At 39.6% G+C, this 26,056-nt stretch overlaps 1 protein-coding gene across 8 annotated transcripts in view; it reads left to right on the plus strand.

Annotated features, from left to right (window-relative positions):
* NKAIN4 (sodium/potassium transporting ATPase interacting 4) overlaps window positions 1–26,056 on the plus strand; it is a 172,008-nt gene that overhangs the window by 113,962 nt on the left and 31,990 nt on the right. For 6 of the 8 annotated variants that reach the window (XM_056812844.1, XM_007475571.3, XM_056812847.1 and 3 more), the window contains 3 exons: window positions 1,556–1,693; window positions 4,674–4,754; window positions 25,250–25,447. In XM_056812844.1, coding sequence (XP_056668822.1) covers window positions 1,556–1,693; window positions 4,674–4,754; window positions 25,250–25,447 — 417 coding nt within the window. The remainder of the gene's footprint in view (window positions 1–1,555; window positions 1,694–4,673; window positions 4,755–25,249; window positions 25,448–26,056) is intronic. The other 2 variants (XM_056812843.1, XM_056812845.1) reach the window with 1 other exon arrangement.

Below are 26,056 nucleotides of genomic sequence, written 5' to 3' on the forward strand. Positions count from 1 at the left end.
GTGAGTAGCCCCTTAGGGCTGATGGAATAGCTGACCAGTAATGGGAACCCTAGGTGTAGAGTCACAACCCTGGAATAGCAGCTCCCCAGGTGTGGAGTCACATAGCTCCTCCTGCCTAGCATCAGGGTTTGCATATGGGGCCTTGTCATCTCCCATTCTAGAGAAATCTTCACCTTTCCCCAAAACCCTGTAAAATGGGCATGGCCAAAATCAAGTGGAGGTACATTTTTGGCTCTGTATCACCAGAAAGTGAATAAGGAGTATGTGCAGTTTGGGGGATCCTTTCTAGAATGCCAGAGTCCTTAGGCATTGTCCTCCTTGTCATCATTTGTCAATTTGGGAGAGGTCTCACTATCCTGGAATGTAAACATAGTGAAGAGGGCTTGGATACAGCAAGAACTAACAGTTCAGAACTAAGGTAAATAAAGAACAATGTGAGGAATGAAAACAGATTAGGCACAAAGCTGATGCCCAGTATAAAACATTACAGATCCAGGACAGGTAGAGAATGGTATGGTATAGAATGGTATAGAATGGGTAACTGATACAGATTCTGCAATTCATGCTTGATTGATGCTGAAAACAAAGGTCTTGCAGTTGATGTTTAACTAGTGTTAACTGATGAGAAATACATGGTTTCATAGTATGAGGGTCCTGTTTATATTACTGTGTTGCCTATCTCCATCAATTTCACATGAGATTGTCAGGAAAATGCAGGGAGTGACTAGAAGTTAACAAATTGTATATCTCCAACTGGATTCTCCAAATCTTCCATGTCTTTTTGTAGTAGCCTTTGGTCTCTGTCCCTCTGCCCCTCTTACTGTGGATGTGTAGGAATGATCATGGAAACTAGGCTCTCAGTGAATATTTTCTTATCATGATTAAAAGAGTGTTATAAACTTCTGATCTTCTTCTTAGCCCTAAGACTTTGTGAATAGGTGGAGCTAGTAAGGAAGATATAACTGTAGTTCCATTGAGGTGACTGGAAAAATTCAAGGAGAACCAAATGAATTATCTTTTTGGGATTACTGAAATTAAGAAGCAGCCATGGTGGGTTTAGTGCATAGAGATACAGGCTTGGAGCTAGGAAGACCTGGGTTCAAATCTAGTCTTTGACATTCTGGCTTTATGATCCTGGGCAAATCACTTAACCTTTTAGTACTTTAGGCAACACTCTAAAACTGTTAGCTGCAGAGGAGATGCAGACCTGCTCTGGTAGAATGAGTTTTCTCTTCCTAGAGCTCCCTGTACCAATGAAACTACAGGTTAATTCCTTTCCCTAAAATATCTTTGTAATTCTGCCCCCCCCCCAATTTCTCTAATCCTGTTTCTACCTTCCCTCATGGCATCCCTTGGACACATCTCCAATTTATTGTCTTTCCTCCTGTGTTTTCTCTCCTACGGTCAATAATACAATTGGACCATTAACCCAGAAATGCCTTGATCCTGTTAAGATGAAATATCTCTAAGCCTTAACATTATAAATGTCATAACAAACTTTTAACTTGTTTATCTTTCCTCACTTCTTTCTCTTTTTCCTTCTTCCCATCCCCAGATTGCTGCATTAGAGAGACAAGTATTTGATTTCCTGGGATATCAATGGGCTCCCATCCTGGCCAATTTCCTTCACATCATAATTGTCATCCTGGGCCTCTTTGGAACCATTCAGTATAGACCTCGATACATTGTGGTGGTAAGTGATGTTTGCCTTTTCTAGTCTTCTCTCTTTGGCCCTGAGTAGTATCCAGAAAAAACATTTCATTGGAATAAATCAGAATCTGTTTTCTGCAGAGACTTAAAACAGCCTGGCATATTTTAAGTCATCACCTCTGCTTTGTTGTATTGTGTTAAGATAAAAGCTGATTTTCCTTTCTGAATTTGTCCTCTTCATCCCTGTTTAATTTTACATGGGCTTTTCTCCTAAGTTAACATAGGATATTAATTTTTAAAAAAAGCAAAAACTCATTCTCCTGGAATTTGAAGGTAGTAGGGAGAAAAAGAAATCAATGTATCATTGCTGATGACCGTAAAAGTTCTCTCTAAGCCTTTTTACTTTGACTGTCCTGCTCTGTTCAAGCCAGCCTACAATTGAGACTTAGAAGTCTTCTGTTCCTACTTCAGCAGAGAAAGAAAATAATTCATTTAAATTCCATGCTGATTTCAAAAAACGGGGAAGGCAGAAAGCTAGTGTGAGAACAAGGTGAGTAATAAGCCTACATTCCCTTGTGGGTTATGAAGTCACCTACCACAGACAGGTTGAGGAAGATATTACTATTTTATTTTCATAGACTCTCAGAGTTCTGAGCTGGATAAGATCTGAAAGATGATCTAACCCAACCTCTTCATTTGATGGATGGGGAAATATAGGTCCAGAGAAAGAAAATGACTTGGCCATCTCATGAAGTGAGATGATAGAAGAAGGACTACAACCCAGATCTCCTGACTCCCAGGTCAAGGTTCTAGGAATTTGTTGATATCAGAAGAGTTCCTTAAAAATGTAAAATAAAATAAACTGAACACTTTCAATGCAATGGTTATTATATTCCTTTACTCACTTAAGTCTGAACTGGAATGAGAGAGATCTTTTACTCACTAAGGAGCTATAGTTCAGGTAGTTTTTAGCTAGTATAACCTGATCAGCCACTGAATAAACTGAAGGTCAGTGAGTCAATAGTTCTGAAGGAACCTAATCATTAGCTATGTGCCTCACTTAAATACAAATGCTCCACAAATCCCAAAATTGGCCTTGGCTTTGATGGATCTTACAGGAACTTAGTTCAATGTCCTAACTTCTTGCAAACTAATTTAATGAGGAATGAAGGAGATTGCTTAGATGCAGAAATCTGCAGTCAGACCAGGATGACTTAGGGTGCTTTGGGAGATTGATAATGACCTCTAAAAGTCTTTTTCTCCCATTTACTAATTGAAATATAGTTGCAGCTGAAAATCTTCACAACCTGTCAGCTCAGTGTCCCATAGGATAGTCTCATTCAAATTTAGGCTCATGATATGTGTTCTAGCTAATGTTTTACAGACTTTATGCTTTCTTCTCCCTTCTCCAAATGTTTATGTGATCTGATATATCCAATGTATGACTCCTTAGTCTCCAGAATCTCTGTGAAAATCATTATGAAGTCCATCTTTCTTCATCAATCTGTCTTCTCATGTACCAACCAGGGAACCCCCTTTTATAGTTGGTTGAGGGGTTGAGGAGGGAGCATCACACCACGGCATAAACTAAGAAGTAATGACTGGGAATCAATCTATAAGAATTGACAGAAATAGACAACAATTACTATGTGCTAGTGTTAAGATTAAAATTTTAGTTTCTCTACTAAAGGTATTATATTTTAGATGAGGCTTAATTAAAGATTAAAAAATAAAGAAAATACAAAATAAGAAAGCACGTGCTTAGGAGGGCCGAGAGGCCCATTCAATTTCACTCACTACATCTTGGGAGACCCTGTCCTTGGAAGTGGAAGCAGGAAGAGAGAGCCTCAAGTAGGCGGAGAGTCAGCCTAAAGACAATTTCTGTTCTCGGCCCAGGTGGGAATTCAGGTGAGGTTACAAAGCATTCTGGGAAGTGGCCCAAGGACTTCTGGGAATTGAAGTCCAGGGTTCAAATCTCCCTTTTTACATTTCCTTGTTTGATTGTTTGGGAAAAGATTTTCCCCAAAGGATCATGAAAACATAATCAACTTAAGGATTACAATAATTTGAGGATAAGAGGAAAAAAGAACAAAACCAATAAATTGCTAGACACATTGACAAAAAGCCAGTCAGGGGGCAGTCCCCTTTGGCATGAAAGTACACATACAAATAAACGTTCAATCAACTACACACAAAGTTTATTCTTGATCTTCTCGTGTAGCATGTGGTCTGGAGGCATCTTCATGGTGTCTTCTCCAAACAGTTCAGTTTCTGGATTTGGAGAGGTAGCATCTTTCTTAACCTAAAATTCTTCTTAAAAGGAATTTAAACTTTGCAATTTAAAACAATAATATTTTTTTACCATTAGTCAGTAGGCACAGTACTGAGGATACAAATAAAATGAATGAAGCAAGTATATATATACATATATATATACACACATACAGAACTAATATAAAGAGATTAAATACAAAGTAGTTAAGCATTACAAAGTAGTTTGAAGGAGAGCGCCAACAGTTGGGGGTGGGAAGTCAGGAAAGACTTGGGATAGAAGGTTATGCTTGAACTGCATTTTGAAGGAAGAAAGATTCTATGAGAGAACTAAGGAGGGAGGGAGTGTATTCCAGGTATAAGGTTAGTTAAGGCAAAGGCACACATATGAGAGATGGAGTGTCAGGTGTGAGGAACACAAAAAAGGCCACTTTGGCTTAAAAGACAACATTTGGCAATTGTGAAGAACTTTAAAATAACTACATTGGCCCTCTTGCCAGTGGCTAACTGGGGTGCAATAACAGAAACCTCATCTCCAAAGCTGGCTGGACACCTTCGTGTCCCGAAGATTAGGGAATGAAGGATTCCTTGAAAACATTCAGAGTCTGGGCACAACACTATTAAAAGGTGTAATGACTTCTATGCAGGGCAGTTTTTAATCTTCTCCAAGTTAGTTGCACAAAAGCAGGCAGTAGTCACTCTCCAATTTATGTTTAGCATTCCTGATTTGTCTTCCATCTTCTTCCTCCTAGTATGCAGTGTGGACAGCCATCTGGGTCACTTGGAACATCTTCATTATCTGTTTTTACTTGGAGGTGGGAGGACTTTCGAAGGTGAGTCAAGGATAGGGTGCTATTTTGAAATGCAGGGAAACCAGCTGGCTGTGGAAGAAAAGGGAAGACAGTCGGCCTCATGTGGCCCTCGTTAAATTTAAGAGCAGAGAGGAAAGAAGGGAAGCTAATTCGCTCATTTTGATGCATTCCTCGGGTGCCCCTTAATTTCTTGATTCAAAGCAATTAGAAGCGTTAGGAAGTCAAAGTGAATTTCTCTGATTCTGGGCAGCAACTGTTGTGGTTAAATTTTAAACTCATAATTCACAACAGGACAAAGGAGAGACCTGGAAGCAAAAGGGCTTGTGTGAAACAGGAATTTAATAAAGACTTGGCGAGCCCTCCTCCCCCTATGCACACACACACATTATAGTAAATGCTTCATAAGACCCAGCAGCTCCAGCTGAAAGCTCTGATTAGCTGCCTGCAATATGTTAATTGCATTTCATTATCCCCTTATTATGGCCCTTCTTTTATGTTGCTATTTTGCTTAGGGATGGTGAAGGGGGTGGGGGGTGATCCTTATTTTCCCTTTTCTTCATACTTAGCAACCAGCCCCTTTGTTCTTGTCAGTAGGTAGCTTAGTGGTACAAGCTGGACATCTCACCTCCACTGGAACTGAGGACTGGCTCCTAACCAGCGGAGACCAAAGTTGCCAGGCCCAAACCGACTGTAAACTGCCAAGTAGGAAGCACAGAGTTCAGAGAAGGACTCCGAGAGACTAATTGGTCCGGATTCAGATCTGGATGTTTTTTCAGGGGGCCAGAAGGCTTGGGTCAAATGTCAAGTTACAGATGTTGTCTTTCTTCAGATCCTGGTTTTTGGGGTGCCCTTTGCAGGTAGAGAAATGAGATTTCTTAATTCCATAACTAATTGCTCTTTCGGAGGGATTACTGAGTTCCCTGAGGGCATTCCCTCAGTCAATGCCCTTCACAAATTCCGGCCTTGGTGCTAACCAATTAGACTTTAAACCGCTAACCCCTGGCCCCCATTTGTCTGTTAGCTCATTGTTGTTGTCGCTGTTCATATCAATGAGGTCAGCATTCATCAAGCATTCACTGGGCATGACAGGCAGAATACAGTAGATGAAAGAAAGTGTTTTGTTTTGTTTTGTTTTTTTTACCAGGAAGGGTGAAGGGAAGTCACACTACATTTTTGATGTTTCATTAACTATGCAGTGCCAGACGCTGAGCTCACTGATAGGATGTTTGAGGTTCCAGACGTGCAGCTTTCTTGAGTTATCTGGATTTAACTGCTTGGAAGGAGCTTTTCTTGTTCTGCAATTTCTGCCATAACATTAGTGCTTTCATAATGAAAGAGCACCAGCACCTTCTTCTTCTTCTTTTTTAGCCCTTACCTTCTGTCTTAGAATCAACACCTGTATTAGTTCCAAGGCAAAAGAGCAGTTAAAGGCTGGACAGTGGGGGTTAGCTGTGTATCCCCATTGCCTAGTCCTTACCAATACACAGTGTTGATTCTAAGAAGGTAAGGGTTAAAAAAAAAAGTCTTTGTAGACAGACATTTTATTAGTTGAGTGAAAGTATATCTTAAGTATATCTTCCAGTTTTACGAAGCTCCTCTTGCCTGTTCTCTCCATGAAAGATAGTTATATGTCAGTCAAATTGACTGGAAAAAATACCATCTTATCCATATCCTTTCCTGGTCTGAGAAAGAGGGCAAGAGGTAGGACACTCTTGCCCCACATAGGAGAGTAGCCCAAGGGGAGAAGTAAAGAAGAGCCAATGGGAGGGGATGGTGACCTCTAGGAGGAGCATCCTGCATTGCATCAGTGATTATGCACTGGCCTGTAGGATCTGGGCTATTTAAGGAAGGGAAGCCAGGCAAACATTGCCAGTGAATACCATTAAGACTGGCTGGTGTAATTATATGGTTGCAGGAAGAGTGGAATAAAGCAGAAGAGCCAGGGGGAAATCTGAAAAGTCTGGAAAAGCAGTGGGTCAAGTTGGTAGTAAATCACTAACAAAGAAAGTTTACGCTGTAAAAGGTCAATAGCAAATATACATAGTCAAGTGAAATTAATGTGGTTCATTCTGCACCTTGATTCCATCATCTTTCTGTCAAGAAGTGGATAGTAAACGTCATCATCCTTCTTCTGGAATCATGACCGTCATTACATTGATTGAACTTAGATGATACTAACTTCAAGGCCAGTCTTGTATTTAGCTGTCTTTAGGTAGTAGGAAGGGAGGAGAAGGTAATGAATCAGGAATGATCCTGTCATCTTGGGCTTCCTTTTCTGCTGTATTATTACAGAAAGGAAATGCAGGTGACTTTGAAAAGGTCAAGGTCAAAATTTATAAGAATATAGGTTCTACACTTGAGTTTAAAAACATCAGCTCTACAAGGGGGCTAGATAATAAGCCATTTGAAAAAGATCTAGGGGTTTTTATGGACTGCAAATTCAATATGAGTAGTGTTTAACTGGCTTCAAAATAATCTTAAACTGTATTTATGGAGAGAGTGCCTAAGGCACAGTCTTCCTATACTCTGCCTTTGGCATATCATATATTGAATTTAGTTTTTCACGCCCTATTTTAGGAAGGATATTTGAAAGTTGGAGCATGACAGAACAGGGCAACCATGACTGTGATGGGAACAAAACCCAGAGAACATGAGGATTAGGTGGAGGAACTAAAGAGGTTTAGGCCAGAGAAGAGGATTATGGGGCATGATTAATTCTCCATCTTGATTCCATCACCTCTCTGTCAAGAAGTGGATAGCAAGCTTCATCATCCTTCCTCTGGAATCGTGGTTGGTTCTTACATTGAGCAGGGAACTGTCTTAAAGCATTTGAAAAGCTATCATATGGAAGAAAGATTAGATTTGGCTGATTAGTCCAAGAAAGAATTGAGTGAAGTGAGCAGAAGTTACAAAGAAGCAAATTTAGCTTTAAATGAATGAAAAACTCTGCAGTTATAGCCACTGGCTACTTTAGGAGTTAGTGGAATTCTCCCTTACTGGAGGTCTTCTAGCAAAGGATAGATGACCACTTGTCAGGTGTGCTATAAGAAGGATGCTTTCTCAGGTATGGGTCATAATTGATGGCTTCCTTCCAACTGATGAATTCCTTCCAACTCAGAAACTGGGATTCAAAGATTCAAAGACTTATTTTGCTTTTGGCTCTAGAAGGCAGAATTAGAAGCAGTGGGTATTAGTTCCAGTCAGATTTCTCCTTGATAATAAGGAAAACATTCTAGCAATTACAGCTGTTTAAAGGAGGGTTGTACTCCTCAAGAGTTAGTAGGTTATGCCTCATTTTATGTCTTCCTGTGTTATTCCTTGAGGCAGCTAGGTGGAACATTGGTTAGAATAGATAGTAAGACCTAATTTCAAATGGAGCCAACAGATACTTATTTGGCAAGTGACCTTGAAAATGCCATTTAACCTGTCTGCCTCCATTTCCTCAACTGTTAAATAGGCATAATATCACCTCACTTTCAGAGACAGTGTGAGGACTGAATGAGATAATATTTGTAAAGTGCTTAGTTCATTGCATGGCATATAGCAATTGCTTAGCCAGTGCTGGATTCCTTCCTTCCTACTTGTCAACGATAATGTAGAGGAGTTGCTTTTTCAGGGGATGGAATAGACCTCTGAGGTCCTTTCCTGATCTTAGATCTTAAGATTAAAGGTGAAAGGCAGGACTGATACCTGGATATGGTGGGGATTTGGCAATTGGCAATCCAGTTGTGGCTAGAACAGTGCCTTCACATAGTAGGTGACCAAGCCAGCTATTCAGGTCTAGAAATTCTGCTATAATTAAGATTGTATTATACCTCAGAGATTCTGGAAACTCCAGGAAGCTTAGAGGGCTTTTATGCCCAGTCCAACACACACAGATCATCAAATAAAGTTTATATGGTTGGTATTTCTGAAGTGATAGGTTTCCTATAAAACTGTCCCTGGGTTGGTAGTAATGGAAAAAATGTTGATGCTTCTGCCTTTTGTGAATCCCCACCCCATAAAGTTCTCACCTTCTGCAAGTGAGCCCTTATTTGCATATAGACTTCAGAGTAGGTTGTTCTTTTGGTTGGAAAACCATTTCTTTAATGGCTCATTACCATAATGTTTAAATGGAGGGAATGCTGGAGAAACTGGATTGCATTTAAAAAGTTATCCCAGAGCTGTGGGTTTTCCTATAACCTTGCTTTTCCTGTTTTTATGTCAACATATGGGGCAAAAGCCAGTATATTTGGTGTTAGGGCATTGTTAAGAGAAGTCTCTGTACCTCTTGATAGCTTCTAAGAAAAACTTCCATTGGAGAGAAACTTCTAGTGTTGACATATCATTGCTCAAGCTGTCATCCCTGGGACAATCAGTGCCCAAAGTTACTGGGTTTTCCCTTTGAAGCTAGTCAGAACCTTGCCAAGAAGACTGGTCCATAGGGCAGGTGCCTAGGGTACTGCTTTTATACTTTCTGAGAAAGGACCCATAGGGCAGGATATCTCCTCCATCCTCACTCATGGGCTATTTCTTTGTAAGGGGACATCATCAGTCTTCTGGAATCAACTTACTTCAGAGATGTGACTACCTATAATTTTGTGAAGAAGAGATAAACCACATATCAATCAAGTAGGGTCTTGACTAGTGCTGGTCAGAGTTTAGTTCTTCTTCTTCCCTCCCATTCCCAATAAAAATGCCCTCCATGTTTCTAATGGATCTTCAGTTAAGCCTGAGAAATCAGGGGCTAACCTAGAATATTAGCAACTAGCTGATTGATTATGATAAGACTCAATAAGGGCAGTGAGCTAGAAAAAAATGGGAGTTTGCTAACTTGGCAGTCAGAAGAAGGGGCTCTGATGGGCAATAACTCAAATGGAGTTGAGTGAGTTAGGTAACTGAGAGAGCATTGAGTGTTTCTGCTTTTACAAGTTTAATAAATGTCTATGGGAATGAGAGTACAAATGTCAAGGAAATTGTTACATGGGTTCATAGAGGAAGAGTCTTTCTTTGCCCTGTTCTATAAACACTTGTAAACGATAATTTTTAGTGTTTTTGACTTAAAATCTAAATAAGTGATCACCATGGGAAATCCCCAAATATGAAAAATACCCAAGTCAGCTGGGGATTTATGGAGATTTTAATTAATAAAGAGAGAAGGAATTAAGGGAGGGAGAGAGGGAGGGAGGGAGGGAGAGAGAGAGAGAGAGAGAGAGAGAGAGAGAGAGAGAGAGAGAGAGAGAGAGCGAGAGAGAGAGAGAGAGAGAATTAATTTAAACTGCTCTGGCTCAGGATGAGCCAAGCAGTAGTTAAAGGCCTTGGCCAAAGTGGCCTCCTTGAGCCTAAGGGAGAGGGAGTCAGTCTTATTACCACCACAAGACTGTCTCCAAGCAAGCTCCAGTCCTTTACTGAATCTCCTGAACTGAGTTCAGAATCTAATTCAATTCAACTCAATTTCAATTGCCTGAACCGACTTTTTACCCCTTCCTTTTAAAGAAATTTTCTCTTATGTCACCTCCCCTAAATTTTCACGTCTACCAATCACAGTAGACACTTTTTTTTTTCCAGGACTGCCCAATCTTAGTTCTCATCTTCTTTGGTTCTCACCTTCTCTGGTTAGATTATATCTTCTGAGTACTTCACACCTCTTTGTTAAACTTGTCTTTTATAAGTTACTTGACCTTTTTAGTTGCTAATTTAACTTTTACAGGTACCTAACACCTTTTTGTATTAGATCTAAAAATAGACCTATCTTAAGGTTCTAGCTTTACTATAAGGTATGAGTTAGGAACTTTCATTGTTCAATCAGGAGTTTACAACTATCCCCTAAGGCACTGTCTGAGTAGGGTGGGATAATTTTAAAAGTTCCCAATACATTCCTGATTCTTGTTAGACCAAATATCTCCATTGCTACAATAATAGCTAAATAAAATCTAAGGTACAGTCTGAGTAGTTTTTAAGATTCACACACTACAGGTTTTATGTTCAAGAAATAAAATAGATGAAATTAGGGGAATGAACACTGGTTCATGCTCTGTGGTTTTCCACGTTACTCTGTCTCTTTGCCCACTAGAGACCCTTAAAAAAAAAGACAGGGGTGCAGTTAATATATGAGGACACATGTGATTCCTCATATATAATTGAATCCTCAACACACATGAGACCTGCAAGGTCAATGTGAGCCAACTGTGTAATCTGAAAGCCCTACTCATGGTAGCAACCCTATGGTACGTGTGCCAGAGGAGGCACTTAGAGCCCTCTCTGTGGGGAAGCACAACATTGTCCCAGCACAGAGTTTGTTACTAAAAAGCCAAAGGGGTCAGGCTGCTCCCCTCCCCCTCTCCACACACACCTGAGGACATTTCTCACATCACCGGCTCCTCTAAAAGGTTTGCCATCACTGCCTTACTCTCTTCCACCTATTTCCCCCCAAAAAAAACCCAAAATAAAACTCCCCAAATCCTAGCACAGTCTTAGATTGTATTAACAAAAGCATATTGTCAAGAGAGAAGGAAGTTATGGATCAAGATAGTGAGACTCCATAGAACATGAAAGCATTTATGAATATCACATTTTTAGCAAGAGCCCTGGCAAGCTTGGGCACACCTAGAAGAAGGGAATCAGGGTGATGGACAAATGGATTCCATACAATAATAAAACTATTTAAAGGAACTGGGGGTATTTAGACTTAAAAAAGAAGACTTGGGGGCACGATAGTTGTCATCAGATATTGGAAAGGATGTCATGTGGAAGATGGTTTCTTCCAATATTTTCAGGTGGTAGCTAGATGGCTACTTATTGGGGATGTTGTTGAATGAATTCCCTTTTAGGCAGTGACTGCCCTAGATGATGTCTGAGATGCCCCATAACTTTGACATTCTGTGATTCTATGATTCTTGGTGATTTGGGGGACCTAATTAGTAGCAAGCTAATCATCTTAGAATCAGGAGTTGACTCCTGGACGCGCCTTACTTACCTTCCCTCAGTCCTAAGATACTTACTCATTTAACTGAAGCATAAGTTCCTAAAATATCACATAGGCTATGAGTCATTCAAAACCTGCCATGACCTATTACTACCTTTCTATCTTTGCTTCATTTTATTCCTGATCCATGTGTTCCAAGCTCCTACCAACTGGGCTACTTTTTCCTATATTTTCCAACCTCCATGCTTTTGTCCTTTCCCTCTTTGAATTCTTACCCATCCTTTGTTGTTGTTCCCACTTTGTTTTTAAAGGGGACTAGTGACATCACAGAGTGATGACTTGTGCATGAAATTGGATTTAAGTGAGGCAGAGTTGCACAGTCATCAGCCTCACTCTCTCTTCCAGACTCATCAAAGTCCAATGGCAAGGCAAAAGTCAAGACAGCTGGCAATGAGTCATGGATTCAATAGGTGGCCCTAGGGTCTTCAATGTCTGACCAAGGCTCTAAGTGCTCCAGAGCACCTCTTTCAGCTGCCTTCATAACCAGTTGGAACAAATTGTTTTTATTTGTCCATTCTCTTGGGTGAAGTCTTTAAGTACTTGGGATAGCCATTCCCCTAACTCACTGATACATTTAAGGGCTGTTGATTATCTCAATCTGGGTTAGCCTGCCTGCCAAGACAATTTTACCAGGTGTGCTCTTTTGAATATTCCAGCTTCTTGGAGCCACAAGTGAGAGTTGGGTGAAAGGTGGATGGGCCTCCCTGAAAAGGGCTCAGCAAGCCCTGACACCTCACCTATCCTTTCAAGCAATGGCCATAGAAAATATAAACAGATCCCTTCAGGCTGCATATTAATTTAAAAAACCACAAATTAAGATGATCTGTATCATATTGTATTTTTATTTATTTTGTTAAACACTTCCCAATTGCATTTTAATCTGGTTCCTAGCTACCAGAGCTAAAGTCTGACACCTCTGCTTTAAAGTTGAAGTTAAATATCACCTCCTTCAAAAAAACGTTTTTTGATTTCTTTACTGAAAAACAACCTCCCCCTCCAGCCTCATTTGCAAGGTACAAGTTTCTAGGGCAGCCTTGGTGAAGGTTTTCAGAGTTTGGTGTCTGGAGGGCAATTTCAACCAGCATATGAGCCCTCCCTCCCCATTACCAGAGAGAGCAGAGTAAGAAAGTACTTGCTTTGAGCAGCTGGACAGAGGGATGGGGCATGTAAAAAATGTCTGCTGGTGCTGGAAAGAGGAGGAATGGAGTAGCTCCCCACTGCCAGCTGGGCACACATGCCAATACTTCACCAACACTATTCTAGGGCATTTCTATTGGATATCCCATGTTTCTATTTAATAGGGGGAACATGAGAGCAAGGATTATGTTTCATCAAATTTTTGTATCTCTGTCAGACCAACACTATGTTTTATATTCAGGAAGCATTTAATTAATACTCACTAAATAAATGGCTAATCAAGCTGATATTTAAGGAATCATAATAGGGTGGAGAGTACATTAGACATGGGAGTTATAAGTCCTGGTTTGGAATCTTAACTCTGCCAGTTACTACCAAACTATATCTTAGGACAAATTACTTGATCCTTCTCAGACTCAGTCATTCTGCCTTTAAGATAAGTGGGGTCAACTCTAAAGTCCTCTCCTTTTCTGAATTTCTTTCTTATAAGGGCCCTTCCAACTCAGACATTCTAGATTTTATGGCCCTCTAAGGTCTGATAATCTCTACTTCCATAGTATAGAATACTATGCTATAGAAGTTTTTCTTCTTTATATTGCTGTAACACGTCATTCTTATCCAAGTGTTTTCTCACCTACCTTCTTTTTTCAGAGTTTATTTTGGGACTTACAGTCATAGATCTAGAGTTGAAAGGAGTCCATATCACTCCAACCCACTCATTTTTAACTGATCAGGAAATGGAAGCCTAGAGAGATGAAGAATTAAAACTAGCCCATTCTGGGTCAAGGTCATTAGAGTCATGACAGAAATAATAAGTTCTTGACTCTAGAATCAGTGCTTTTTTTCCCATTAATTAGGCATCATGATGCTTAGAGGAATTCTATCTCTTCTGTCTCTTGTCTTTCTTTGACTCCATCTCTGTATCTTTGTCTCTATCTGCATCTTCTCATCTTCTAAAGTTCAGACATTTCTATTGAATAGAATCATAGGTTTCAGGGGAACCTCAAGGTTATCTAGTCCTTTCTTCTGTCTTCATGTTAGGGAAGACTTAACTCATAGAGTTGGTTGTTTACCCTTTGATTTCTTCCAATAAAAACTTCCTAATCCACACTTATATGTCCTTAAGAGTCTGTTGAGTTGTAGAATCAAGGCATTTTTCTTTATCTCTAACCTGAGACCCTTTTATGATTTTGGTTTTTTCTTTCTCATCTGGCTCATTGTGTAGATGGGGCAAACTGACTTATAAAAATTCTTTTCAAATTTCTCTAAGTAATATAATACTCTAGTTGTACATTAAAGTACTTTTCTAGTCTATACCCCTCTTCCTCCTCCCCCAAACACATTGATTTTTACAAATTATCTGTGTTGAAAAAAGAAAAAAAAAGAGTTTTCTAATATAATAATCCTGAAGGGTTCCAATTTTCATTCAGATCATTTAAGTTCAATAAGCAATTACTCAGTACCTGTACAGTATTGAATTTGGAGCCAGAGATCTTGATTTTAAATCCTGTTCTGACCTTTAATACATCTCTGGGTATCTAGGTAGTACAATGAATACCGTGCAGGTCCTGGTGTCAGGAAGACTCAAGTTCAAATCTGAAAGCAGAATTTTTCACTTGATTTTCTTAGTTTTTTTTTTGTATGTGCGATATGTCTTATTTCAGAACAGGATGGAAATATGTATTGCATGATAGCACATATATAACATCACAGATTACTTGCTGTCTTGGGGAATTGGGAAGAGGAAAAGGGGAGAATCTGGACTGAAAAAATGCCAGTAAACTAATGTTGAAAATTGTTTCTATGTGTAATTGAGGAAAAAATATAATAAAATGTTATTGGAGGAAAAAATTTGGCCTCAGACACTAGCTGTGTGACTTTCAGTTAGTCATTTAACCCCGTTTGTCTCACTTTCCTCATCTGTAAAATGAACTGGAGAAGGGAATGGCAAACCACTTCAATATCTTTGCTGAGAAAACTCCAAAAGAGGTCACAAAGAGTTAAGTGTGACTGAAAACAATTGAACAACTCTTTGATTAAGTTACTTAATCTCATCAGGATTTCCTCATTGATTAAATGGAGAGATTGGACTGGGTGATGTGATACAGTGGAAGAAGAACCTGGAGTTCTGGCACCTGAGTCAAATCCTAGCTTTTCCACTTGGCATCACCTGGGTGCCCCTGTGCAAATTATATCACTCTTTTGCATCTTAGTTTCCTCACATGTAAAAGAAGTGACCTCTAAGATGTTTTCTAAAGTTTCTTCTAGCTTTAGATCTATGATTCCATCTTCATTCTCTGTGCTGAACACTATCCTAGAAGCTGGGGTTAGGGATGCACACTTCAGTTAATATATGATTCCTATTTCCATGGAGCTTATAGTGGGGATAGTAGTAATCATTTATTAAGCACCTACTGTGTGCCAGGTACTAAGTGCTTTATAAATATTATCTCACTCTATAGTCTGATAGATCGTTGGAAATGTATCAGACAAACCTAGTTGGGTGGTTTTTAAGGAGCCATTTTCTTCTACTCATGAGTCTTGGATCCATCCCACAGATGGGTGACTTATGTCATCATTAACCACAACAGAGCATCCTGGCAGAAAATTAGACAAGTGCCTGACACGGTCTTCTGTTTTTCCTCTTGGAAGTCTCGCCTGAAAGCTTTCTGTGAAAAGGATAGGAGAGATAAGTTCCCATCTAGTTCTGAGATTTTGTGATAGCATGATCTTCTGATTCTGTCTCCCAAGGGTCTTTTTTTTCAGCTTGAGTAGGGCCAGGGATGGAGCTGTCAAGGAGGATGCCTGGAGGCTCCTCTCAGCAGTGAGTCTCCCAAGTCTGTGTTTCCTCTCTGCTCCTTAGTTCACATGTAGCATCTCAATAAAATATGGTTCAGCTGAGCTTGCCATCCAGCTGCTCTATATCATCAAAATTGCAACTGCCAACTCCTCTGTGGCCTCTCTTTAGCCTACGGAAAGATGATTTTGGGACAGAACTAAGGGATTCCCAGGAGCTGCTATATAAAGTTCATTTGTGTAAAGAAGATGGCAGGCTTCTTCATGTTGAGGTTAACCTTGGATGGCATTTTCAGAGCAATGCTGAAGTGTACCAAATGCCTGTTGCAGGAATCTAGACCATTTACTCCAGAAGAGACTCTACTCTTCTTTCTTTGAGTCCCTCAATTTCTATGGCATAGAAAAGCTCTCCCCTTTACTTACCTCACAAGGAAATCTGTGGCTGCCTTCCTGCAGAAAATGCCCTGTAACATTATTCAGCAAAATAAGCAATTTTAGAATGTTATTTTAGAGTCAGAAACTAGGTTCAAATCCCACTTCTGCCACTTATTACCTTTGTAATCTCTGGCAAACCATTTTCTGGACCTGAGTTTCTTCAACTAAAAAATGAGTGGGTTGGACTGGATGGCCTCCAATTACTCTTCCAACTTTGTATCTATGATCCTATGCCATGGCCATAGTGTCCCAAGAGATGGAGCAGAGAAACACTCTGCTCATAGATTTTGGCATCCTCATCCTATATTGTAGAGAGGAACAGAAACCCATACCCTTGCTGTGTGTGTATTAATAATTAAAAGATATCCACTTAATCCCAAGGAGATCCCACAAAGAATGAATCAGGCCTCCCTTTTCACCAACTACTTATTTGAATGGAAATTCTGGAGCACTCACTGGCTCAGACTCTGTAGTCTAGTTAGTTTGGCTCCTAGTCCTCCGGTGTGATTAGTAAAATGGCAAATAATCCTTGTATATTCCTCTCTACCTCCTTCCATTATGTTCTTTAACTCCTTGAACTAGCCATGCTCAGCAGAAACACCGTGGTGAAGGACAGAGGGCACAGAACTTGCCTTACTGAACTTTGGGTCCTCGGAATAGAGTTCTAATCCCAGTTCTGCCATTTATTCCCTATGTAACTTGGGCAAATCACTTACTCTCCCCAGGCCTCGGTTTCCCCACATGTAAAATGAGGAGGGTGGACCTGAATAAACTTTAAGATCCTTTCCAGCTCTGCAACCATTAAGTATGTGATCCTAGGAAATCTTGGGTTGGTTCACTCTGCTCCTTTAATGTCTTCTTGAATTGGGTAGGCATCAGAGTCAGGAGCTCTTTAGACATGCTACTCCAGAGACTTCTTGATGCTGCCATAACTGATCCAGAAGGAGGTGCTGGTAGTTGAGAGCCACTAGCAGTGGTGTAAGGTTCATGTGTATATGGTTAACTTCAGGTTCTATAATGGCCTGGGTTTGAAACAACAGGTTTCCCCATTGGGCTGCAGTTATGTTGGCAAATGTTCTGCAACCAACTGTCCCTTTTCCCTAATAAACATCTGACATACTTTAAAGGTTAATTAACATTGTCACTATTACTTTCTTAAATCAAGACTATCAACAAAACAATAATTTGTAGCATTTGCTGATTTTTGAGATGTAAACATTTAACAATTAGCTCTCCAGAGGAGATTCCAGACAGCTCCAGGGTACCCCATCAAGCTTTATCAGCTAATCCTGGGATTGCTTTTGAGTCGTCTGACTCTTCATGACCTCATTTGTGATTTTCTTGGCAAAGATGTTGGAGTGGTTTACTTTTTCTTTCTCCAGCTCATTTTACAGCTGAAGAAAGTGAGACAAATAGGATTAAGTGACTTGCTCAGGGTCACACAACTACTTTGTATCTGAGGCCACATCCAGGTTCAGGTCTTCTGACTCCACAGCATCTATTCACTCTTCCTCGCTGCCCTATCTTGGGACTAATTTCTGGGAAGATAGGCACCTGGGGAATTAAAAGAGCCCTAGGATATATGAAAGATAAGAAAATGCAGTAATAGGAAGAGGACTGTGTAGGAAATGATTTGAGTGAGCCAGTAGTCCAGATTATGTCAGTGCTAGACTATTTGACCTTAGATAGTCACTAAATTCTGAACATCTACTCTACCAGGAAAATGAGTGGATTTGGATAAGATACATTTCAGCTCTTTAAAAAAAATTCTCCTTGTTTCTTTATTCTTCATGATTTTAGACCAGCATTGCCTTGAATATACCCTGAACGCTTAACAAGGTCCAAGTAGTGCTCCTGACCACATACATTTTATGCCTGTAGGGACTAATATTCCAACAATCTGACAATCTTTCCTGAAACAGGGGAAGAGAGATGGTCCTTTTCACTGTGGGAGAAGATAAAGGACAGGCCCTTGGGGTAGAGACAGATGTGAAAGGCAAAATTCACTGATAGTCTTCATGTATTTGGAAGGAAAAAAAGTGGGAATAAATGTTTAATAACTATCTGCAGTAGGGGAACTGTTTGTCCATAGGAAACACTTTTGAATTTAATCTGCATTATTAACATTTTCTCCATTGATTCCTTTAGTCTAGACAATCAACTAAACAATATGTCAAACCCTATTTTGGGGGGCTGATTTCTGAGGTGTAAATACACAGAAAATTTAATACTTGGCTCTCTCAGGCCTTCTCCCAGCCCACTGAGTGGCAAATGATGTTCACATCTCTGTTGTAAGAGGGGGAAAATAGTATTCCTAAAAGGATATCATAAAGACTTTAGACTCCAAGACAAACAACTTCCTTTCACAGAGCTTGACCATCATACCAGGCCCCATGGAACTCAATCCATCCCACTGTAGCTCCCATGGGAGCTCACCCTATAGTCTGCCTTCTCCAGAGGTTCACCAAATCTTTGGCTAGAATGCAGCCAGTAATAGGGAGGGAAAATCCCAGCAGTTGTTCCTAGTAAGAGATAGGTGGTCTGCCTCTTCAAACCCAATGCTTCCCAGGAGCACTATGGCAGGAACAGCTGGAGCCCAATGTATGTTCCCCAACCCCTCTGAAGTTCCTGCCATCAGCCCTCTTTCCCCATTCTGGCCATCGCCACTCCATCTGCTACGTGATTAGGCTGGCACTTGGCAACTCTGCCCTTTTATAGTATTCACTTTCTACCAGCCAAGCTCTTACTGGTCATTTAATAGGATGAACAGATTTGCCTTAGAATAGAGAGAGTTGGATGATGCGGAGAGAAGAGAGGGCTTTTGAAGACAAGCTCTTGGAAATGTTGACTCCTGTAATTAATAATACATGTACTCAGTAGTTATGGGCCATGTGACTTTTTGAAGTTTATAATTAGGCTGAAGCTCCTGTTTCATGTTCTGAGCTGCAGTCAAGGCTAAGTCACCTATAAGAAGTCAGTCCAGTAGTTGTGTTTTGTTTTGTTTTTTTTTTCTACCCTCCCAGGTCACATTAATTTATCTTGCTGTATTAGAGGCATAAGGGTTCTCAGAGATGAAGGGCAGAGGCTGGTTGCTTAAAGGAAAAAAAAAGGAGGTGTTTGTGTTAATAGGGAAGTTCTGTGCCTCTTGTGAATAAGACTTCAACATTGTGGGCTACTTCTGATTCCCAGAAAGAGATGGAAAGCTACAAATGCAGGGACAATAATAACAAATGGAGAGAATGAATAAGTTAATAAAAAACTTTTTTAAAGCACTATGTTCAAAGTACTGGTGATTAAAAAGAAAAGTTGAGATAATCGCTACTCTTAAGAAACTCACATTCCAATTGGGAAGACAATTCATACTATACAGGAGGTTTGTTAGATTAGATTTTGACTTATCACACAGCTATGTCAGATGAAAAGGCCATGTTTCTTAGGGTACAGAAGCAAATCAGTTGGTAATATATCTTCTTTAATTATATTTCTACTGTTCAAGTGTCCATTTCTAATGTTGAATCATTTGACAGTGTCAAGGACTTTGGTGGTAAAAACTTTATTTTCCGTGTCTTCAGTAGCTGTAGCTACTGAGGAGGCAGGAACTGTAGTCCTCATAGAATTGGTTACCACATCACCTCTCCACCAGTTTTACTTCTCTAGATGATGACTGTGAGAGCTAGGCTGGAAGCAGAGTGGTCTGGAGGATGTGTCTATGCTATGGGTTCTTGGGTACAGTAGAGCTAAGCTGTCTCTGTCATAGTCCAAAGGGGATATGGTTGCTTTCACAAGATTTGCAGACCTTTTTTCTTTTTCATGGTACCCTCCAGCTTTAGTTAATCTGGCTTATCTTTCTTATTGGTTGCAGTTGGTGAATGGCCTTGTGTTTCTTCTGGGTTTTCCAGTTCACATGTTTAGCAGATTGCAGAGCCCACTGCTAAGGATATTAGTTTGATCTTGAATGTAGGCTTGGAAACAATCTTCTGCCCAAAGCTTCCTCAACACTTCTATCTATAGAACAGGATCCACTGCCATGAAATGAGTGCCTCAGGAGGCTGGGGGCACATAGGATAAAGCATAGATGTGACTGTAAACTGAAAAGACTGTCTAACAGAGAGCTCAAAACTTGGGCATCCAAATGACTGCTGCAGTATTTATTCTGCAGTTGTTAAAAACCATCAATTTGTTGTTGATTGACCTTCATTTTCAAAGACCAAAGAGCATCGGGTGATGTCTTAACTTGTGTGTGAATTGGATTCAAGTGAGGCAGAGTTGCACAAAATCATCATCCCCATTCTCCCAGAGACACCAAAGTCCAGTGACAAGATTCATGACCTGGGATGTCGTGGATGACCTTGGGGTCTTCAGTGTCTGACCAAGCTCTAAGCACTCCACAGTGCCTACTTCTGCCACCTTCATGGTCATTGGGAATAAATTATTCTTATATGCCCATTCCAGAAAGTCTTCACATTTTGAGGTAGCCCCTATAGACCTAATTCATCAATCAGTTTGTGACCCATCAGTTACCCTCAACCTGGATTAGCCTATCTGCCTAGTTTGGCTGTGTCTGCTACAGCTTCTTGGAGCCACAGGTGAGAGTTCAGTGAGAGGTAGATACTAAAGGTAGACAAGCAGCCCTGAAAGGGCTCTGGGAGCTCTCACTCCAGAGGTGCTAGTCCTTGAACAATCATACATCCCCCAAGACCTGAGATAGGCTCTCTTGAAATAATCAAGTAATTTGCATAAGCCATATTAAAAAATCACTTGATTTTATGAACAAAAGTTCCAACCCCTCAAAAGAATCTCTAGCCCCAATTGTTCACTTTATTCTCTAGACTTGTATCAAAATCACATTTGGTTAGTTTCTAATTCAAACCTATCCTCCAAGGACAGCAATTTGCTGCCATGGAAGCATTATCTCCTCATAATGCTGCAGGTCAGGCACATGCTTTGCCTGTCCACTATTCCAAGTTACAACTTCAATATAGTATGGAGCATCTGTTTCAACCACTGAGGCAACATCAACTCTTGTTTGTAAAATGTCTAGGAGAGACAAAGATGATTAAATCATCCTATTTTTTTTATTCATAGATTAAATAAAAGATACTTCAAGTTCCTCCAGGAAAAAGGATTCAGAGTATAGTGCTGTCTCAAGTCTGTTTGGTTTTTCCTAGTCTAAGCATGATACTTCAAAATGCCAGTTGGATTTCAAATTCCGAAGTTAGCTGTGATCTATAACTCTCTCCAGAGTGCTAACTCATACTCATTTTCTCCTCTGTCTCACTATCTTTCTCTCCCAAACTGTTTTTTCCTCTTCTTTCCTTGGAATTGAGCTTTGTGGATAGGCAATTAGTTCATTTTTCTGCCTACTGCCCACTGCCCCACCCAATTTTGGAAGGTCAGTATTATTGGGACTTTTCCAGCAAATTTACTAAACCACCATACCAGATGTAAAACTTAAAATTTCTTAGACTTATGAATGAGGGCAAAGCAACAAACTTTCCACACAGAGTACCACTGTAAATATTGCTTATCAAGATTTTGGCAAAGTACTTGATAAAGTTGCTTGTTATTCTTGTGGGGGGAGAAGAAGAAAAAATATGGGCTAAATTTTTTTTTTATCATGCCTCACCCCAGGAAAAAAATTTTGAGTACACTTCCATATATAATAAATATTTAATTCTTTATAAGTTATATAGGTTTATATATGCCTAATACATATACAACATGTACTAGTAATTCTGAACATCAAAAAATCCATACAGAAAATGGAAAATTCAAAAGGATGAAATAAAGCGAAAAAGATTTGGAATCAGGAGACACTTCTGTCTGAATTCTATCTCTGGATAATAGTTGTATGGTTAAGTCAATTAACTTTGCTTAACTCACCTGTTAAATGGGGATAATGATGTTTTAATTACTGCAATTATCACAATGAACATCCTCTGGAAAAAAAATAAGACTCTGAAGACCAGGATTGTTTTCACTTTTTACCTCTGCCTCTTGGAATCTCTGGTTCCATTCAAGACTCGTACAGTCAGGGCAGCTAATAGCTCAATGGATTGAGAGACAGGTATAGAGACAGGAGGTCCTGGGTTCAAGTCTCAGACACTTCCTATCTGTGTGATCCTGGGCTAGTCTTTTATCCTCCATTGCCTGCCCTTATCACTCTTCTGCCTTGAAACCAATACACAGTATTGATTCTAAGATGGAGGATGAGGGTTTAAAAAAAAAGAAGACTTTCATAGGATACCTTGCCTGGTACCCTCTACTATACCCCTTAATAACTCAATATTTAAATTAATTAAATGAATTTGAATTAAGGTAATAATACTTCCAATATGTTTTAGATTTATTTATTTATGTATATATTGTTTCCCAAGCCTAAGTAAAATATATGTTCTTTGAGGACAACAACTTTTATTTTTGTCTTCATAACCCTAGCATATAGCACCTAGTAGTAGGTACTTAATTAATTTCTGCCAAATTGAGTTGAATTGCATTGCATTAACTGTAAGTCTCACCTTTACTATAATTTTCTCTTCCAACCATTGGGTCTGATTTCTGTTTTTCATTTCAGAATTTCTCCCCAAAGTCTTATGACTTCGATGAAGGCTGTTCTGACCCTTCTTTTTTTTTTCTCTGCCATCTTATGGGCCCTATTTTCTGTGACATTTGTTGGATGCATCTTTCCTAATGTCACTACTGGCATTGTTACTTTGTCCCAGAAAACTGTCAGCCTCTTGAGATATTATTTTTTAAGTATGTCTATTCCCCTCCATATCTTTTCACACAAGGCTGGTCAAATAGAAAGCAAGTAAATATATTTTGAATGATTCTATTCTTGTTTGTGTATTTTACTGAATATTTTTAGAAAGGATTATTACCTTTAGAATGAAGAATTTAGAATGAAGAAATAAACATTTGTTGAATGATTAGATAAATAGATTGAAGTTTCAGCTTTGTAATAGGCAATAAACCATATAGCAGTGAATGCCAAGATATCTCAACCTCTCCTTTGTTCCTCCAATCATGGGATCATCACTGTAGTCCTGAAAGGGATCATAGATGCTACCTAGTTCTTGTTTTGCAGATGAGGAAACTAAGGCTACTAAATTATAAGTGATGTGGCCAAGATCACAGAGCTAATGAGTATAGACAAGAGTAAAATTGATCATATCCTCTGACTTTAAATCCATTATCTTTTCCTCTATGGCATAGAATTCCATCTTTCCTCTCTCTGTGCACCCCGATTGTAGGGCAAGGGACATATAGTTAGTTAATTAATTTGATTTTTCCAGAAAATATTTTATTAATCACTTAGTATGTACAAAGTAAGATATAAAGAACTGAGGATACAAAGTGTCTTCATAGTACACTAAGATTGGGAGGGATGACAGAACAAGAACACAAATAAATAGGGTATCTGGAAGATTAAGATTCAAACAAAGGCTACATGTTCTGAGAAATTTGATAAATTCTATTGGAAGGGAAGGAGGTTATAAAAGAAGGCTTCATGGAAGCAAGAAATTGCTTTTTAAAGCAACTGAGTTGGGACTTTTGAAGTAAAGGAAAGACATTGTGGTTGTGATATGTCCATTCTAAGGATGGGGGATAGCATGAGCAAAGGCAAGGATATAAGAGAGGGCAAACCAATAATAGAAAAGAAGGAGAAAAAGAGAAGAAAATTTTCCACTTGGGATAAAATACGGAGGATGGGAAAGGGAGCAATAAAAGACTAGGAAGGTAGCAAAGAGGACTTTGTAAGGATTAAATGTTTATACTTTTATTTTCAAAGCAATAGGGAGATATTAAAGGTTTCTGAGTAGAAAAGTGTTATTCATGTATCAGGAAGGTTGCTCAGGCAGGAATGTGGAAAATGGATGGAAGAAGAGAATGGAAGCAGAAAGAACAACATTAGAAGAATCAAAGGATTGCAAAAGAAAATTTGGACAGCTCATATCGTCTAACCTCCCTCATTTTATAGATGAAGTGACCATTCCAAAATTGTCTAGGAAGCAAGTGACAGGGTAATGATCCAAACCTAAGGTGTCTGGCTTAATTGTCATTCAACTGCTCTGCTATCCTAGGCAAGAAAAGAGGAGAGCCTGGAGTGGAAGTAAAGAGGAAGGCCTGGTTGCAGGAAATGCTGTGATAGTAGAAACAAAAGGATATTAGGGGTTAGTGTGTGGTAGGGGAGAGTAAAAAATGTTATTAAGCCTATGTAGCTGGAAAAATTATTTTATTAACAGAAATTAGTAAACTGGGGCATGGACAGGTTTAGTAGGAAGATTATCAGTTCACTTTGTCCTCTTTTCTGAGTAAAGAAAATATATTTACATATGTGTATTATCTTTATGAATAAATATACTGATGAATAAATATATTTTATATGTATGTATCTTATTACATACACACATACACCCAACCACTTGGTTGAGAAGGGAGCTGAGAGAAGAAGTGTCCCCAGTGGTGATAAAGGCCTAGATCTCTTAAGGAGCCCTCACAAAGCAGATATTGATTACAGTGGAGGTCAGTTTCAAAGTCATTTGACCCTAATGGTTAATAGTCGCAGAGGTTAATGTGAGTCTCAGAGGTATAAATCTGAATATGAAGAAAAGTCATGGGAAGGAGATTTCTAAGCATCACTCCTAAAATGAGCAGGAATAATAGACAGTTTGGGACCAAGCTATATAAAGTTTTAAATGCCAGACTAAAGCATTTGGATCTTATTGGGCAGTTAATGGGGGGCCACTGAAATTTTTGAAAGGAAGGGAAGCTGAAAGGGGAAGCATGATGAGAGCTGTTCTTCAGAAAGCCTAATTTGTGAGCAATGTGAAAAACTGGAGGGGGAGGAGCACTGTAAGTTTTTGTTTGCTTTTTATTATGACACTGAATTTGAGCCATTGTTGAGGACATGCTAATAGACCTTGTTTTTTTAATATGTGTGACCTATGTCCTGAATATGCAAACAGAATTTGAACAGATTCCAAGGTAAGCCCCTGAGAATTCAGGGTCTAAAGGCAGGGAAAACATTTAGTTTGGTAGTATTCAGTACAGTCCTTGATCTACTGTCAATGTTTAATATATATAGTCCCCAGTGAACAAGACTAAGCCAACTTCTGTTTTATACCACAATTTTTTCCTCCACTTTCCCCCTCCCACCTTTAAAATTTTTTTTTTTTTTTAGGACAGTGAGCTTCTGACTTTTAATATCTCCCAGCACCAATCGTGGTGGAGTGAGAATGGACCAGGCTGTGTCCGGAAGGAAGCCCCAGTGGCTGGGATCACAGGCTTGGACAGCCAGTCCTACATCTCTGTGATTGGCTGTACACTGGAGTATCGGTACATTGAGGTCATGCACAGCTCCTTCCAGATCCTGCTGGCGGTGAGTAGATGGAAACATCTGAATCCAGACAAGATTTTCTGAAACCGAGCAGACACCTGTAGCTGAGGACAACTTTATGGAGTAATAGAGTCCTGCAATTAATCTTCCTATCTAACCTGTAAGCCTTTCCTGAGCCCTTTAGTGCTAATGCCTTCCCTCTGTGATTTATTTTCAGTTTTTCCTATATGTGTCTTGTTGGTACATGGCTATTCACGTCGTCTTTCCCATTAGACTATGAGCTCCTTCAGGGCAGGAACTCTTTTGTCTGTCTTCTACCCCCAACACTTCAGTTGTGCCTGGTACATAGTAGGTACTAAGTAAATATTTATTGTCTGACTAAACAGGAATCTCTTCTTACAGCATTCTCAACAGTGATCATCCATCCAGCCTCCTCTTAAAAACTTCTAGAAGGAAGTTGGGGGAGGAGGAGTAGGGAAACATCCCATTTTTAGGCCCTACCTTTTCAGGCTATACATTCTGGTTTTTTTGATAGTTGTGTTCAGGAAGCTTTTCCATACATCCAACCAAAGTCTACCTCCCTTATAATTTACACTTTGCTCCCAATTCTGCCTCCGAGGTTAGATAATTCCTTCGTCATATTCTTAGTCC

The sequence above is a fragment of the Monodelphis domestica genome, chromosome 1 (assembly GCF_027887165.1).
Source record: "Monodelphis domestica isolate mMonDom1 chromosome 1, mMonDom1.pri, whole genome shotgun sequence".
Lineage (NCBI taxonomy): Eukaryota > Metazoa > Chordata > Mammalia > Didelphimorphia > Didelphidae > Monodelphis > Monodelphis domestica.